Source organism: Choloepus didactylus, chromosome 15 (genome assembly GCF_015220235.1).
Source record: "Choloepus didactylus isolate mChoDid1 chromosome 15, mChoDid1.pri, whole genome shotgun sequence".
In the NCBI taxonomy this organism is placed as follows: domain Eukaryota; kingdom Metazoa; phylum Chordata; class Mammalia; order Pilosa; family Megalonychidae; genus Choloepus; species Choloepus didactylus.
The window spans coordinates 65,124,853-65,141,360 of NC_051321.1; the positions used below are offsets into that span (position 1 = coordinate 65,124,853).

Here is a 16,508-nt window from a genome sequence, read left to right on the forward strand (position 1 = left end):
GCTCGCTCTCTCCCATCCCCCCCAAGGCAGTAGCTGTGCTGCGCAGCTCCCTTAGCGGTTGGCACCGCGGGAGACGGTTGGGAGAACCGTTGTGAGGAGCGCTACACGGGGAGAGCGACTTCTCCCTCTTCAGGACCAGAATTCGTGAACACCGGAGTCGGCGTTACTGTTTCCCGACAGGGTATCTGAAGTAAAAGGGGGTAGGTTGGGCTGGTGGTTCAAGAGCGGAGTCGGGAGAAAGACGAGAGAGACCGGGAGTGGGATGGGGTGTGTGTGGGGGGGAGTGTGGAGGTCGCTGCTCGGAGGCGGCCGGGCTGCGCCTCCCGGGCGATCTCTCACTTCAAGGAGGGCGGCCTGCCGGGGGGAGGGCTTGTTCAGAGGGACTTCAGTGGACGAAGACAAGGCCCGAAGTTGGGGGGGGGCACCCAGCATTTCTCCTCTTCCCTTGCTGGTTTGGCCTCCGCCATTTTGGGTACGGTGGCGCGGCCACCTCGGCTTCCCGCCCTTCCCCGCTATATTTCTATTTTTTGTCCCCCAGCTTCCGAAAACTGATTTAGGAAGCCGGGGGCTCAAAGCGCCCTGGAATGGATGTGGGTGGGGAGTGAAGCGATCTGGGAAAGGCCGGGTACCCGGATCGGGAGAGGATCAGGGCTGTCGGGCGCGCTCCCGATGGAAATGGCGCCGGATGGGCCTGGCCTCCCACCGCGGCCTCCCTTACTCCGCAGTCTCTGCTGGGCTACCTGGCCTGGCGGGACCGCGAGTGACTTCTGACGCAGATTCCCAAGATGAGAGAGGCTGGAGCTGGGGGAGGAAAACCAATGGCGACGAAGGCGCTCAACTCCCAAATCCGGGACAAAGGAGGCAGGCGGCCTCCTTTGTAATTCCGCCGCCCGCTGGCGAAGGTTTTTAAACCAGGCTTGGCTGCAGGTCTGGGAGGGGGAAGGGGCAGGGGCGTGCTCTCCCTAGCTTTCTGGTCTCTAGGGCAGCTAGATAAACGAATACCTCCGGGGAGGAATAAAGGACGCTTAGCCGGCCCTTATATTCCAGATTTGGAACTTCGAAAAGAGTACGTACTCATTTCCCAAAGGGGGTTTTTCACGCTTGTCTTAAACGTTTTTCAAGATTGTGGGTAAAATCATTTTGTAAGTAGAACAGTGGGTGAGTTTCCAAGCAGGAATGTGAGAAACATATTTCAAACAGGTTGCCTGGGTCCAGTAAACCGTGATACAGTTATTGGAATTTTGGAGCGGGGTTGCGGTGGTTTAGCAATGATTTCTGTGTACTTTGGTACGTAAGGGGTTAGAATTTGTGTTTCAATAGGAGTGTTACTTTTGCGAAACATGTTAAACACAACCAGTGGTGGCAAATACGTATGTATGCGAATTGTGTTATTTTAACGTTAAATTTACAAGGGTTGTAGTTTGTACAGAGACTTGCTTGATAGTAAGGCTGTAGAAGTAAAATACATTAAAAAACACAGAAGTTTAGTTTCTTTTGGTGGCTGAGACGTTTTTTCTTTAGGAGTATAGGAATACTTTAACCTAGGAAATAAGCCTATTAAGTTAAAAACTGTAAGCCCTGTCATGTGGTGGTGGTGGTGGTGGTGGTGGTGGTGGTAGTGGTGGTGAATTTTGGTCCCTTAGAGAACTGGATCGGTAATTTGCGCTGAAGACAGTTCAAAGGGTGGGGTGGGAGCCGGGCAAGGACTGAGAACAAGAATTTCCAATAATATTAATCTTTACAAGACGTTTGGTTGTTTTGTTTTGTTTTGTTAAGAACAATCTTTCTCCTATCATTGAAGATGTTTGGTGATGCTTGGTTAAGATTGCTAAGGAAAAAAGTATCAGAATCTTATCTTGAAACAGTTTTTAGGTAAAACCTTTGAAAAGACTGTCTATAAAGTAGTATGATAAGACTGACAGCTCTAATTGGATTAGCCTTCAATCAAACCTTTTTTTCTGCACTCTTATTTGCATCATAATCTGAGACTCAATCTAATTTTTTTTTAATAACCATGTTATTTTTCAGTGCTCTTACTATGTTTTGGTAACCAAGTGACTGAACTGCAGTAGGTGACAACTTTTGCTCTAGTAAACAACTCATTCACAGTCATTTCAGAGAAATCCATTTAGGTATTAGTGGTATGTCTAGATTTTTAAATTCAAGGAGCCAAGCATATTTGGAAAGGGGGAATAATGTAAAATTTCTATTTTTTAAGCTTATATCACCATTTTTTTTTTTAAAGTTAATTCTCACTTTTGAGGACCACAGGACTGCCATTTAGAAAGTTACTTAACTCTTCATAGTATTATGCTTCAGAAGATAGAATATGCTTCTGTTATAAGGGGAGCTTGTGTTTCAGTTGGTCTCCATCATATGCTTTTTTATTTAAAAACAGCTTTATTGAGAGTTCACATACCATAAATAATACCTTTTTAAAATGTACTCTTCAGAGGTTTGCAACCAAATTATTATCTAATTTTAGAAAATTTTTAATCATCCGGAAAGAAGAAAAACTCATATCTAATAGTAGTCATGCAGTCATACCCCATGTCCTCCCCGTTCCCCACTCCCACCCCTACCCCAGACAGTCCAGAATATATAGATTTTCTTATTCTGGTCATTTAATATAGATGGAATCATACAATGTGTAGATGGTCATTTGTGACTGGCTTCTTTCACTTAGCATGTTTAGAAAGCTATATTTAAAGTCGTGTATAAAACGGAGGTTATTCTGATACTTCAACTGCAGTATTTTTTAATTAAATTCAGTTTTATGGAAATATATTCACATCACCATACAGTCATCCATGGTGTACAATCAACTGTTCACAGTACCATCATATAGTTATGCATTCCTCACCCCAGTCTATTTTTATACATTTTCCTTACATTGGAGAGAATCAGAATAAGAATAAAAAAATAAAAGTAAAAAAAGAACACCCAAATCAGTATTTTTAATTGGTGGTAACATTTGGAATTCTTAAAGCAGAAGTGATTAGCCGTAATACTTTGTTGATGGATTACCCTGAATAATGAGTAAACTCGAGGTAGTTTCTTAGGCAGCTTTAAGGTATTAGAGCAGATTTTTTTGTATGACTTTAGACAGTTTTTCGTGTGTGTGTGTGTGTGTGTGTGTGTGTGTGTTAAGTAGAGTTCTAGGCTGTATAAAATTTTAATGGAGTCACTGTGAGATAGCTTAAATATTCTGAATATGGTTTAGATTAAATATTCTGAATGTGGTGTAAGTTTTCCATAATTTAAGATTGTGTTGCTGGATTTTAGGTGTGTTGGCTGTATTTGTAACTTTTAAAACAGTATAAAAGAATACGAAAAGAATGCATCTCCCCACTCCAGTTAGCCATTGTAACAGCTCAGTATGTTTTTCTTATCTTCCTTTACAGGCTTAATATTTTATTTTATATAGAACTTCATATTGGTACAGGCTGATCCAAAAATCAAAACTATTTTGCTGGTATTTCTTGGAAAGTGGTAAGATTTATAGTAAAGATAAACCAGTTTCCACTTTTTTTTTGTATTTGCTCATGAAACAGTATCTACATTGAAAAAATAAATGTGCCAAAAGGATTAAAAGCACCACACTAAAGTCTCTTCAGAATACATTAGCTTAACTGCAAAATTCTAAATTTTTCATTAGGAAGTAAAATTTGATGTTGAAGTCTCTCCATTTTTTTCTTCTGTTCTTAAATCACTCATTAACATGTATTTCTAAGGTTGGTACTGTTAGAAAAATTTTTAAAACCCACCAAACTGTAAAGAAATGGCAGAGATCTCCTAAATATTTCTGATTGAACTTTCTTTCAAACTGACTTGGAGTCTGTGATACTTTCAGTGCTACTTGTAAAACAGTATTTTAAAAACTTTCTAGTTAGTACACCCACTGTGGTAAATTATTTTTTAAAATTTCTCCCTTTCCCCTTCTGCTTTGAGACTCTTAAAAAAGACAGGGCTAATACTATTTTTAATAGTCCCTGTTTCAAGACTCAGAATACTTTTCTGTCCTTTAAGGTTCAGGTATTTTGTTGTATATTGAACTATTTTTACAGGGCTTGTAAAATCCAGTAACTGGCTGCCTTTGGGTGCTTACCATGTGGCAGACCAAGCACTTTTAGTCATACTATATAACATCCTAGCGAGGTGTTGGGCAGTACTGCTGTATTTGAGAATGCAGACTCAAGGGTTAAGTGTGTGTTTAAATTGAGTGGCAGAGTAGGGATTCAAACTCAGGGTTTCTCCTAAAAGTCTATACCAGTTATTTTTGTACATAAGAATCAGTTGTAATGACAGTTCAAAATTCAGATTCCTCCCATTTTGATTCTCTGTTTAAAGTGGCACCCTAGGACTCTTGGCTTTAGAAAACAAAATTTCGGTACTGAGGTGATTACACGCAGAGGTATTTAATTAATAACTACATTTGGGGAGTTAAGTGCATAAATTCTAGGAAAAGGAAGTTTTAACTCTGCAGGTGCCACTCCTAAATGTTGTACTCATAATTAGATCATATGAAATGAAGTGTTAGTGAATACTGTTGATACGAAATATCGTCAAGCATAAAGGAATCAAGTGAACAAATTGTTTTGTTTACAGGGGAGGAGGAGGTGAGGGAAAGGTTTGAAATATTCAGGTGAGTAGGATTCCTACAGCTGCATATTGAGATTTGTAAAGTCCTGGTAAGTTTCTGCAGCTGAAGGACTTCTGCATTAGCCTCTTTAGAAAATGTTCTGGAATTTCAAAAGGAAGGATGATTCCTGTGGGGGGAGGGAACAGGGTAGAAGATTCATATTGGAAGGGAGGGGACCTTCTCGCTGTTCCCTTTTATATGTTTTGAATGTAGATATATTGCTTTCTTTAAAAAATTAATTTGCATTTAAATCGTCTGTTCTTTGATTAAAAAGTAAAGCAATGAGCAGTATGATTTCTGTATATCTCCACTGGCTTCCTTACAGGTGGCTAAAAGCAATGTATTGAGAATTATAGTGCATCTTAGTAAGCAGGCTTTTTAAGTAACAGTTTTTCAACATCAAAGCAGCACTCATTCTGTTTTTTTACTTAAGCTGTCAGTGTTGAGTATATAATGATATAGGCAACTTCTGAATGAATTCAAGTTTTAAATAATTGGCATAACTATTTGGGTAAATATCTGAAAAATTGAGAGATGAGGAAAAGGCTAGAGTTTCATACTAAGATGACAGTGAGGAAATAGGACCAGTTGAGCACACTGATGGTGGAATTTCATAAATATTCTCAAAATATTCTCAGTATATATTTTGATTCTTAGAAATTCAGTACTTTTGGGGCAGGGGGGGCAGGGTTTACTACTTTTTCCAGTCTTCAGCCTACCCTAAAGCCATTGTGTTGTGGAATTATCACAGAAGTCTCTGGGCTATATGTTGCATTTCCTGTTGTGACCCCACCGAGAGGTCTTTCTTCAGTACCTCTGGCAAGGGTATATTTTGATTGACTGCTTTTATGTGCTTGTTTATTTTTTATAGCATTTAAATCAAACGGTATTGAGATGGATTGGGTTATGAAACATAATGGTCCAAATGACGCTAGTGATGGGACAGTACGACTTCGTGGACTGCCATTTGGTTGCAGCAAAGAGGAAATAGTTCAGTTCTTTCAAGGTACCTCTAGTATTAGTCAAAGTTTAGTAGTATTCTAATTCTACATTTGTATTTATTGTTATTCAGTTAATTTGTAAAGCCCATTTGTTTTTGGAATTCTTTAATTTTTAACTCTGGTATCTTGGTTAATGTATTAAACTATGAAATGTGCTCCAGTTAATGTTTAAATACTTATTGCATAGAATTAATTAGCAAAACTTAACTAATGTCCAACAAAGTTAATTGAGACTAATTGTGTGTGATGAAATGAACCCTACATTAGCATATGGAGCATAAATTTGATTGTAGCCATTATATTTTTTTTAATGTAATGTAGGTGGGCTTAGAATGTGTATGTAATTTAAAAAGACACTGCAAAAAGTTATATAATCCAATATTTGAAAAAAATACATTTGTATTATGGGGTGATGGGAAATTAAGCTTTTTTGTTTTGTTTTGTTTAGACTTGTTTTAAATATTTGATTCAGATGGGAATGTTTCAGCCTTTAACACTGTTCCCCTTGATGGGGTTATTTGTCCTTGGGTTAAAGGGTTGGAAATCGTGCCAAATGGGATAACATTGACGATGGACTACCAGGGGAGAAGCACAGGGGAGGCCTTCGTGCAGTTTGCTTCAAAGGAGATAGCAGAAAATGCTCTGGGGAAACACAAGGAAAGAATAGGGCACAGGTGGGGATGGAGAGTTTGGGATGGTGTTAAATTTTTATTTTTGGGGGTTGTGGGTCACTATTGCTTAAATGGGGGGGTAACCATAACATTTTTCTGGGGTAGTTTAAAACAATTGATAATTATCTAAATTTAACTTGGAAACTACAGATTTGGGTGGGGAATTAATGCTAATAGTTTGCTTAAATTAAAATTAGATTGTTTCCATTTCTCTGTAGGATGTTGTTGATAAATGCTTTTGTATAATCACCTATTTTCTTTAAACACCTATCATGTACTAAAGGAAACAAACTAAAATTATAGTTATCTTTTATGGATTTTTTCAAATGACTAATTAGTCTTTGTAAAACTTAAATATTATTTAAGTTTGTAGGTGTAAAAATGTTAACTTATGGAGTATTTAGGCAATTTAAATTGGGTTATGTATCTAGATGTAAAAAAGTATACATTTTGCCCAATGTCTGTCTTACTCTAATACATTTATGCTGAAACCTGTACCTTAAAACATTTTTAAATAGGTATATTGAGATCTTCAGAAGTAGCAGGAGTGAAATCAAGGGATTTTATGATCCACCAAGAAGATTGCTGGGACAGCGACCGGGACCATATGATAGACCAATAGGAGGAAGAGGGGGTTATTATGGAGCTGGGCGTGGAAGTATGTATGACAGAATGCGACGAGGAGGTGATGGATATGATGGTGGTATGTGTATCTAATGAACGAGAGGTTCTGTTGTCATTTTCTTAATGTTCCTGACACTTTGTCAAGAAATATAGAAATGGCAGTAATTTCAGTACCTACTAGGTTTTAAAAACCTGTTCATGAAAATTCAAATTCCCAGCTTGGGACTTGATTGATGCACATATTGGCACCTAGATAATTTATACAAAAATTAAAATGAAGATAATGGCATATTTTAACATTTACTGATTTTCCTGTCTGAATTTATTGTTTTAAATTTTTTTAATTGCACCAAGTATTAACTGCTTTGTTCATAAGCACTAAGTTGGGAGTTGCAAACTTGTAATAATCTTAAGTTAAACAGACTGATAACCACAAAATGTTTTTGTAAACTAGATCATAAAATTTATCTCTTTAAAATGTATTTTTGTGTTTCTCCTTAAATTGCACAGGTTATGGAGGTTTTGATGACTATGGTGGCTATAATAATTATGGCTATGGAAATGATGGCTTTGATGACAGAATGAGAGATGGAAGAGGTAAAATAAAAAAGACGTTTTCAGTTTTAGTTACATTTTAGGTTTTGCTTTGCATTATTCCTTAGTAATACTGGTGGCTTGTGTTAAAGTCAACCTGGGCATATTTCATTGCATTCCTGTGTGGGACTTTTGTACTTTCTGTAGTTCATATGTATACTATACCTTATATATTCTCCATGTGATGCTTTGGAAATTTTATTCTCCAGGTATGGGAGGACATGGCTATGGTGGAGCTGGTGATGCTAGTTCAGGTTTTCATGGTGGTCATTTTGTACACATGAGAGGGTTGCCTTTTCGTGCAACTGAAAATGATATTGCTAATGTGAGTAATTTTATATGTCTGCTTTATCTTCAGTAATTGGTGAATATTTTTGTCCCACACTGTGTACTGACCTACATAGATTCAAGCCAAGTAAAAGCTAAATTCATAAAGTCCAGTTAAGAATATCATGAAAGAATGATTGGACTAATGATGACTGAAAAATTATTTTCTTTGTGGTGTCAGGTTTTGAAAGTGACTCTGTAGTAAGTCAGTAAGTTTTAGTAGTTTAATTCAGCTTTCTATACTAGATTGTGATTAAAAATTGGGGAGCTGAAAATAATGGGAGTAGATACTGCTGTTACCTTTGAAACTGGTTGGTTTCAAATTGGTTGTGGGGGGGGGGGGGTCAGCAGACTTCAGCCCTTAGTTCAAATCTAGTCATACCCATTCATTTATCTGTCAAACTCCATTATTGTAAATCTAATGATACACCCTATGTTGCTGCACATATTTCCTAAGACTTAGGTGACAGCAGTTTGACTATATTTAAATGTAATTTGGGGTGTGGGGGACTTGTTTTAATCTCTCACAGTGATGGGACTACTCCCTCTCAGTCATAGGATATAAGACATTTTTCTCTGTTTAGGATAAACTATTCTCTAGATGAGAGGCATTTTGCTTTTAAAATTTAATATGACCCTTTAAAGGGATAATTTCTTTGCATTTCCCCATAGTATGCACTCATATTCCCAGAACCTCTAGTTCATGCATTTAGCCTTGACAGCTCAAGGGAATGGAGGGTTTTTGGCTTTTTGCTTGTTTAGTTCATTGAGGAAAAGCTGCGGTATGTGCTAATTCACTTTCAGTAATATGAATGTAAATGACGTGTTTTGTTTTATTTAGTTCTTCTCACCTCTAAACCCAATACGAGTTCATATTGATATTGGAGCTGATGGCAGAGCAACAGGAGAAGCGGATGTAGAGTTTGTGACACACGAAGATGCAGTAGCTGCCATGTCTAAAGATAAAAATAACATGCGTAAGTGGTAACCTTGATATACTTGTTTCATAAATGTGAACTCACTTAGAATTTCTCATTTGTTTAAACGACTGTGTAAAAGGTTCTAGGATCTATAGTTAACTCTTGGTAGTCATTAGGACCTAAACTCTGATCCAAGTTTAGACCTTAGTGGCTTCCTAGAAACTTTTCATTGGCTGCATTAATCTTCTCAGAGAATAGTTGTCAACAAAGCTGAGAGATCAACTTTGAAAAAAGAGTTGATCTAGACTTTTAATACTTAACAGATTATTGTCGTTCCCATTAGCAAAGGGAGAATGGGTATGTTACTTGGACTTATTTGATTTCCCACACGATTTGCACATAACCATTTTTTAAGCTACACTGATCAGTTCCTGCATGTCACCAAAATCAGTTTTTGTGTCATTAAACTTACCTAGACCAGTAATTACCAAATCTGACCATACATCAATTACTTCACTTGGCATTTGTTAAAAATGTAAGTTTTCCTCGATACCACCCTCAAGATTCCACTTGAGTTCTGTGGGTGGGTCTGGAAAATTTACATACACACACTTTTTAAAAAAAGTATCTCGTGATTTTGTCAAGAACCAGCCCTTTTATCAATGCGGAAACTGAGGCCCTAAACATTTTTACTTGCTAGGGTTACAGTTTGAGTAAGACTATAAGATTTTAGACCTCTATGGCATTTGTTTTATTACCCTATGAGAAACTGGCAAGCATACTTTTAGTAGCTAATTGACCTTTTAAAAGTTGTTACTCATAAATTTGATCCATCATTCTTTTCTCCCAATTATATTCCTCTTACTTTTCTTTTTATTAAAGAACATCGATACATTGAACTCTTCTTGAATTCTACTCCTGGAGGCAGCTCTGGAATGGGAGGTTCTGGAATGGGAGGCTATGGCAGAGATGGAATGGGTAAGTAAAGTTTTTAAAGTAAATGAACTTAGACACTTAGCAGTCAATCTTAAACTTTTTATTTTATTTTTAAAGATAACCAGGGAGGTTATGGATCTGTCGGAAGAATGGGAATGGGGAACAGTTACAGTGGAGGATATGGTACTCCCGACGGATTGGGTGGTTATGGTAAGTACCTCAGGTCACTCTGGTGGTGCAAATTGTGTTATTATAAGTACAAACATTATTTGCAATACTGTTACTGATACCTCCTGCTGAACAATTCTTAATGTCTTTTCTTTTTAAAGGCCGTGGTGGTGGAGGCAGCGGAGGATACTATGGGCAAGGCGGCATGAGCGGAGGTGGATGGCGTGGGATGTACTAAAATATAACCACCAACATACAAGTCCTGACAACAGCATCTGGTCTACTAGACTTTCTTACAGATTTAATTTCTTTTGTATTTTAAGAACTTTATAATGACTGAAGGAATGTGTTTTCAAAATATTATTTGGTAAAGCAACAGATTGTGATGGGAAAATATGTTTTCTGTAGGTTTTATTTGTTGCATACTTTGACTTAAAAATAAATTTTTATATTCAAACCACTGATGTTGATACTTTTTATATACCAGTTCTAAGGATGTGCTGCCTTCATAAGATTTGGGTTGATGTATTTTACTATTAGCTCTATAAGAAGTAGTGTAAGTCTAATTTTAGAGGACAGTAGTGATACACTTCTGCATAAATTGCAAGTCTTTACACAGACATCTGGAATAGAGCTTGAAAAATAATTAGTGTAACTTTCTCCTTTAATTTTTATTGGACAATACTGTAAATATAAAGTTTAAAGATGAATTTAGTTGGCTTCAGAAATATAAATCCAGCTATTCTGTATTAGTCATTCTTTAAGTGTCATATTATCAGGCACAGCTCTGAAATGTTGATGATCTAAAATGTATCAGGACTTTTGAACATTCATCATACTTGTGATACCTGGGGAATGGGGTGTTGGTTAGAATAAATTCCCCTCAGCACCTGATCGAAGTACCAAAAAATTTTTTTCCAAAAAGTGATAGTTGAAACTCCTCAAAATGTAGGTGAAGGTTCCCAGTAACATGAGACTTTAGTGTAAGTACAGAGGTGTTTACTGTGGAGTATACTTCTCACAGATGTTACTTTCAGTTTCCTGCTCAATAGTTTAAAGCATATGATTTCAAAATAACTATCAATGACAAAAAACAATGTGCGAGACACGTCCATTTCATGGTCTTAAAGAGTCCTGCAGTTAAGATTTTTGCATCTGACATCTGCTTGGAATTTTGGAGCCACTGTGTTAAAAATACTATATGTAGCAAGGAAAAGGTGCTTTTTATTTTTAATCCCTTTGATCAATATGGCTTTTTTCCAAATTGGCTAATGGATCAAAATGAAACCTGTCAATGTGAATTCAGTTATTGAACTTGTTAATTTGTTTTTGCTAGTAATGTTAACGTAATAAATGTTGATGTGGGAGATAATAGTATGGTGTCTGTCCTAGCATGCTTCCTGTTTGGTTACGGATTAAAAATCAAATTGGTGGAAGGTGTACTACATGTGGTTTCTAATCAAAGATTCTGTTTAGCCTAAAGTGACTCCTAAGGGCATTACTGTTGTTGGAAGGTAGTCATGAAAGACTTGGAACTTACAGTAATCACCTGTAGTCAACTCAAGCAGTTACTCATCTTAATGCTCATAACCACTTCCTTAAAAAGATCATATCCTTTTTATTCTCCAAGATTACACCCTTAAGCTTTTAAGCATTAAAAATGTATAAAATGTTACAAATGAACATTGTTCTCCAATTTTAGAGCAGGTTAATTTTGCAAATTTTTATTTGGTTTATAAAATTCATATTTTTAAAAACATTGGAGGGTAACAAGTTACAGTTGCAATTCCTTGGCACATGATAGCATTACTGTGGTAGTACTGGCTAGGTGAGGGAATGGTATGTGAAATCTAATAAGATAAAATATTTCCTTTCTGTGACAGCAAATCTTGAAAAGTAAAAGTAGTGTTAGGTTCACAATCACAAAATACAAGTTGTGAAAGTTGTAACAGAAAAATACAAAATTAGATTTTAAAGAGCCAAAACTAAACATAACACACTTGAATTGCTGTTGTAAAACCTGTCGCAGCACCCACCCCAAAAAAAGTCGTAGTTGATTTGAATGGCAAAGAATTTAAAAGGTAGTGAATTAAAGCAACTTAATTGGTGAGTCACATTTTTTAATTTGTGCAAAGCACAGTAATAAAAACACTGAAGATTCTCAGGCTTATCAATTTTGCCAATCATAAAAATCCATCAATACAAGAACAACTGAAAAATATAGTTCATGTCTTCTATCAGCATTCAAGAAAAGACCACCTAAAAACTGTATTTCAATTCTAAATGAAGAACTCAAAAGACAGGGAATTTGTGGATTATAGGAAAACAGATCTTCAAGTAAAATAATCGTTTCATACTTTGGAAATTTAGAAAATTACATTAAATGATTTTAAACCTAAATGAAAGTAGGTATTCTTGAGAAGATCCTACAGAATACAAGTGATCCCATCTTAGGAGTAGGAGGGAGTCCATGACTGACTACTAAAGGTTATGCTACCAGGAGTAAACTAAGATTCGTATAAAACATTTCTGAAAGGCTCCCAGGCTTAAAGTACATGGCTGAAAAGCAAGGTTAATTAAAAAAATCAAAAAATAAATTGGTAAAGTAGGGTTTCTACAAGTGATTATACAGGGTTAACTATTTTTACAGATAAATTCTTGGTGTGCTGTAAGTAGTGTAACTAGGTTAGTGTTTATTGAATCTTACATGTTTGAAATAGTTCAAGTAAGCATTTCACGGTAGGGCAGAGATCACATCTTGAGTTGCTCAAGTTGCTCACATAGTTGCTCAGTATTCCTGTTGAGGTTTTACTGTGGACATAGATTGTGGTGATGGTCTACTACAATGCAATGCTTGCTAGAGGTTACTGGAATGGAAAGAAAGTTAATACAAAATATATTGAACTAATCAAGTCTGTGACATCAAAGGCAAAAGTTTAACTGCATTTTAGATTTCTCTTCACTTCAATGGTTAGAGAATTTATTGGGAGGCTACAATGTCCTAATACTACACACATGTCTAGGGAGAGGCTTATGCTTTCAATCTTTCTCAAATGGTGTCTGAGGCCCCTACTTCTAAAGAGAATTATCTTTTAGTAAGGCAGGTAACATGAAACGTCTGCAGTAACATAAGGTAAAAGAATGATGGCTATGTCTTTCCTTTAAAGATTAGAAGGAAAAAATTGAGGCCAAATATGAATGCCCCTTTAACCTTCTGTATCTGAAAGGTATCAGCCAGCACAACAGTAATTCTAGAGGGAGGAAAAGACCAAAAGGAAATATAAGAGTAAAATATTGGCCTTTTCTAATGCAAAAGGGGGAAAGGAAGGAGAAAGGACAAATATAGTTAAGCTGAAATCTTATCAAGCTAACAAAAACTTGAGGTGGAATATTAATAACTTCTAAAACATTTTATACATTTCCAATCCTTGGAGGACCATGAAGCTTTAAAGTGCATTAAGAAAATTAGAGGCACCATCAAATATCAACTTGACAGTCTGGAAGAATAAAACAATCTGAAGCCTTATTTTTAAGAAGGCCTTTACAAGATAAGGCAAATCTGTATTAGCTATGCTATCTGGCCTTTTAATAGATTGAAGGGTTACATGATTATCACATCCATTATGAATTAGGCTAAAGTTATTTTCTCTGAAAGCATGCCCTGATGAGATTTTTTTGAATGACAGGAAAGGAAATATCAAATTATACAATTATAATTCCCATGAGTTTGAATATCTGGAAGATAAACTGGTACCAATAGTGACATAGCTGCTTAATTAAGAAGGGCTGTCTGGATACCTTGTATACACGCTCAGGCTTAACATTCATCATACATACTTCATACATAAGGATTTAGTTCTGGAGTCTTAGGGCAAGTTAGATGAGCATCTTTGAATCAGCAATGCATGACAGGAATCACAGACTCGTACTGGCTTTGGTGAAGAAGGCAAAGGCAGTTCGTTGTCAGAGCAGGCATTACAGAAAATTTCCCCACAGTTTCTACAGTGGTGCTTAATAAAATGGGGAAAAAAATCAAAGAAAAAATATGAATAAAATTAGAAGCCTGTCTTGCACTAAAACTCTTGGAGTCATTTCCTATCTTCCTTACCTTTCTTTTAGAGAGTGAAAATTCCTTTTCACAAAGTTTGCAATGTGTTGCTTCCTTGTCTTTCAACCAAACTAGTCCCTAGTAGGAAGAAAAGCATGAGTATTAATTCCTAAATTGATAACACTAAAGATTACATGTGAAAACATATCTTTGCCTAGGAACATTTTAAAATAATAGATATGAAGATTCCAAAAACATAGTCCTTTGAAACATACATACTGAAATATCTGTAGATGAAATATGTGTGAGATTTGCTTCAAAATAATCCTCGGAGGAGGGATATGGGTGGGGTATACAAACAAGATTGGCTATATATTGATAAATGTTGAAACTGGGTAATAAGTAAATCGAGTTCGTTTTACTATTCTCTACATAGCCATATATGAGCATTTCCATAAGGTGGTTTTTTTTTAATCTATACCGATGTTAAATTCTCAAGGAAAAACCTCAAAGTTTATCAGATTATCTAGTCCAATAACATCAAGGATAAATTTTCACTATATGAAATGCTCTGTATGAAATGAATTTGGCATTACATATACTTTACATGCAATAAGTCCTAAATTTGAGGAAAATATGGATGTTTGAGTTCATTATTTTAGGAAAGAACTCTAATTCAGTTTCAGATAGTTATTAATTTCCCTCTAGTTCTGTAACTGACAAATTTAATAGCACTTGTGTAATCGTTAGTAGAAAATGGAAATAAGTAGTCTTATACAGAGGTGGGAGTTAACATGAGAGATAAAATTTATAACATCCATCTTAAGATTCTTGCTACAGGGGCAAGATGGTGGCATAGAGATGTGTGGAATTTAGTTAGTCCTTTGGAGCAACTAATAAACAACCAGGAACAACTAGTAAATAATCTGTAACAACTGGGTGGACAATCGCGACTGTCCACACATCGTTCATCAACCTGGAATGGGTAGAATGGCTGAGATCACATCATAAAAGCTCTAAGTAAAAACTGCAGAACTGCGCTGGAAGCCCATTCCCCCCAACGGCAGGCTGAGCTGCAAGACCTTGCTGTGGGAGAAAGCATTTCCAGGGCAAGCATATATAGCTCAGCCTAGCTCCAACTGAGGTTTTAATTAACAAATGTGGACAGCTGAACACAAGCTACAAACACAGACAAACCCCTAACAAGCAGCAAAGTACCCTGACGTCGCTCCCAGTGGAGAAGAGATGGGGCTGATGGGGCGGGGGGTGGGGGTGGGTCAAATACAGAGGCTTTTAGAGACAGCTGAACTTTCCCTTTTTCTCTCTCTCAATCTGAGTGGCTCAGTGGAGAAAGCCCCAGTCATTTTCAGTTCACAGCATTCTGACCCAGGCGGGTGGAGTTAACAGAATCAGAGAGATAAAGGTGTTATTCAAGTGCAGAAGATAACTCCCTCGGGGGTGTATCTTCCCTAAGAGGAAGGAGGTGGGGTCCCAGCTCTAGTGCCTACCCTCCCTTCAGAACTCAGACCCCACGGCCTGGGGAAAAACAGTCAAAACAGAAACAACTTAAGCTGAGAAGTAAAGGGGCCACACCTCTTTACACCAGTGGGGAGCGACAGGCTGGCTGGTGCCACCTGCTGGGCAGGTTAGGAAAAGCACAGTGGCTAGAGGCCTCACAGAAAAGTCTGTCAATCTCCCAAGACACACCCTCAAGGAAACCAGATACTGAATATAGGATCCTTCTGAACCCTGAGCCGCTTCTGGTCTGGGAAATTTTGATTGGGATAATCAAGGAAACCAGATGCCTAGACAACAGTAAACTACAAACCACATTAGGAAAAACGAAGCTACGGCCCAGTCAAAGGAACAAACTTACACCTCAATTGAGATACAGTGGAGATATTTTTCACTTAAATGAAACAATCAAAGATTTTTAAATATGCTAAATCAATTCAAAAACTAAGTCAACAAGTTTAGGGAAGATACGGCAACAGAGATGAAGGATATAAAGAAAACACTGGGTGAACATAAGGTAGAAATCCAAAGTTTGAAAAAACTGGCAGAATCTACGGAAATGAAAGGCACAACACAAGAGATGAAAAACACAATAGAGGTCATTAGTCAATAGGGAAATGCAAATCAAAACCACAAGGAGAGGACTTCCGGAAGATGGTGGTTAGGAGAGACAGGGCAAAAAAACACTTCCGTGAAAAATACTAGATAAAAGCCAGAAAGTGACCCAGAACAGTTCCAGCGATGCATCAGCTAGACAAGGTCTGCTAAATCCACAGGTACTGTGCACTTGGTGAAACCAGGAGTCTGCATTCTGAAACGAGTGAGTAAGCCTGCTGCATATCCGGCAGCCACGCTGCGGCCAAAAGCGGCTGTGAATACGGCAGCGAGAACTGCACAGTGAAGCATGGCAGGAACGGGCTGTGGGTACGCCTCAATATCTGGCATGGATGATAGCCTTTTGCACACCTGCTGCTAACTGTCTCAGAGCGAGGAAGGCAGAAGTTAACCAAAAGGGGAAAATAACCACACCCCTTACAGCCAGCCATCTTCCCGGCGGGTTGG

General features: G+C 37.4%; 3 protein-coding genes across 16 annotated transcripts in view; 1 reads left to right on the plus strand and 2 right to left on the minus strand.

The window, feature by feature from the left end:
* Window positions 1–12,707, minus strand: part of PBLD (phenazine biosynthesis like protein domain containing) — a 42,749-nt gene extending 30,042 nt beyond the window's left edge. For 2 of the 3 annotated variants that reach the window (XM_037805421.1, XM_037805417.1), the window contains exon 1: window positions 12,591–12,707. The gene's annotated coding sequence lies outside the window, so the exon portion shown is untranslated. Of the gene's footprint in view, window positions 1–740; window positions 907–12,590 lie in introns of those variants that run through there. The other variant, XM_037805418.1, reaches the window with a different exon arrangement.
* HNRNPH3 (heterogeneous nuclear ribonucleoprotein H3) lies at window positions 4–11,257 on the plus strand. 6 transcript variants are annotated; one of them, XM_037805414.1, is made up of 10 exons: window positions 4–200; window positions 5,514–5,648; window positions 6,179–6,317; window positions 6,833–6,999; window positions 7,449–7,535; window positions 7,742–7,857; window positions 8,701–8,836; window positions 9,662–9,757; window positions 9,833–9,925; window positions 10,045–11,257. In XM_037805414.1, exons 2-10 carry the CDS (start codon window positions 5,537–5,539, stop codon window positions 10,119–10,121), a joined length of 1,023 nt encoding a protein of 340 aa, XP_037661342.1. In that variant the 5' UTR covers window positions 4–200; window positions 5,514–5,536; the 3' UTR covers window positions 10,122–11,257. The 6 variants fall into 6 exon arrangements, with proteins under 6 accessions (XP_037661342.1, XP_037661340.1, XP_037661339.1 ...); XM_037805412.1 differs by having other exon boundaries at window positions 4–181; window positions 6,833–7,017; XM_037805411.1 differs by having other exon boundaries at window positions 5–200; window positions 6,833–7,017.
* RUFY2 (RUN and FYVE domain containing 2) overlaps window positions 9,800–16,508 on the minus strand; it is a 95,205-nt gene continuing 88,496 nt past the window's right edge. For 4 of the 7 annotated variants that reach the window (XM_037805406.1, XM_037805404.1, XM_037805403.1 and 1 more), the window contains one exon: window positions 9,800–14,069. In XM_037805406.1, the coding sequence (XP_037661334.1) occupies window positions 13,779–14,069 (291 nt within the window). In that variant the 3' untranslated portion in view covers window positions 9,800–13,778. The remainder of the gene's footprint in view (window positions 14,070–16,508) is intronic. The other 3 variants (XM_037805405.1, XR_005212094.1, XM_037805407.1) reach the window with 3 other exon arrangements.

Coding starts and splice junctions, on each gene's coding strand:
- HNRNPH3 (XM_037805412.1), top strand. CDS start 5,537: ATGGATTGGGTTATGAAACATAATGGTCCAAATGACGCTAGTGATGGG. Junction 6,318..6,832: donor AAGGAAAGAATAGGGCACAG/GTGGGGATGGAG, acceptor ATTTTTAAATAG/GTATATTGAGATCTTCAGAA. Junction 8,837..9,661: donor TAAAGATAAAAATAACATGC/GTAAGTGGTAAC, acceptor TTTTTATTAAAG/AACATCGATACATTGAACTC.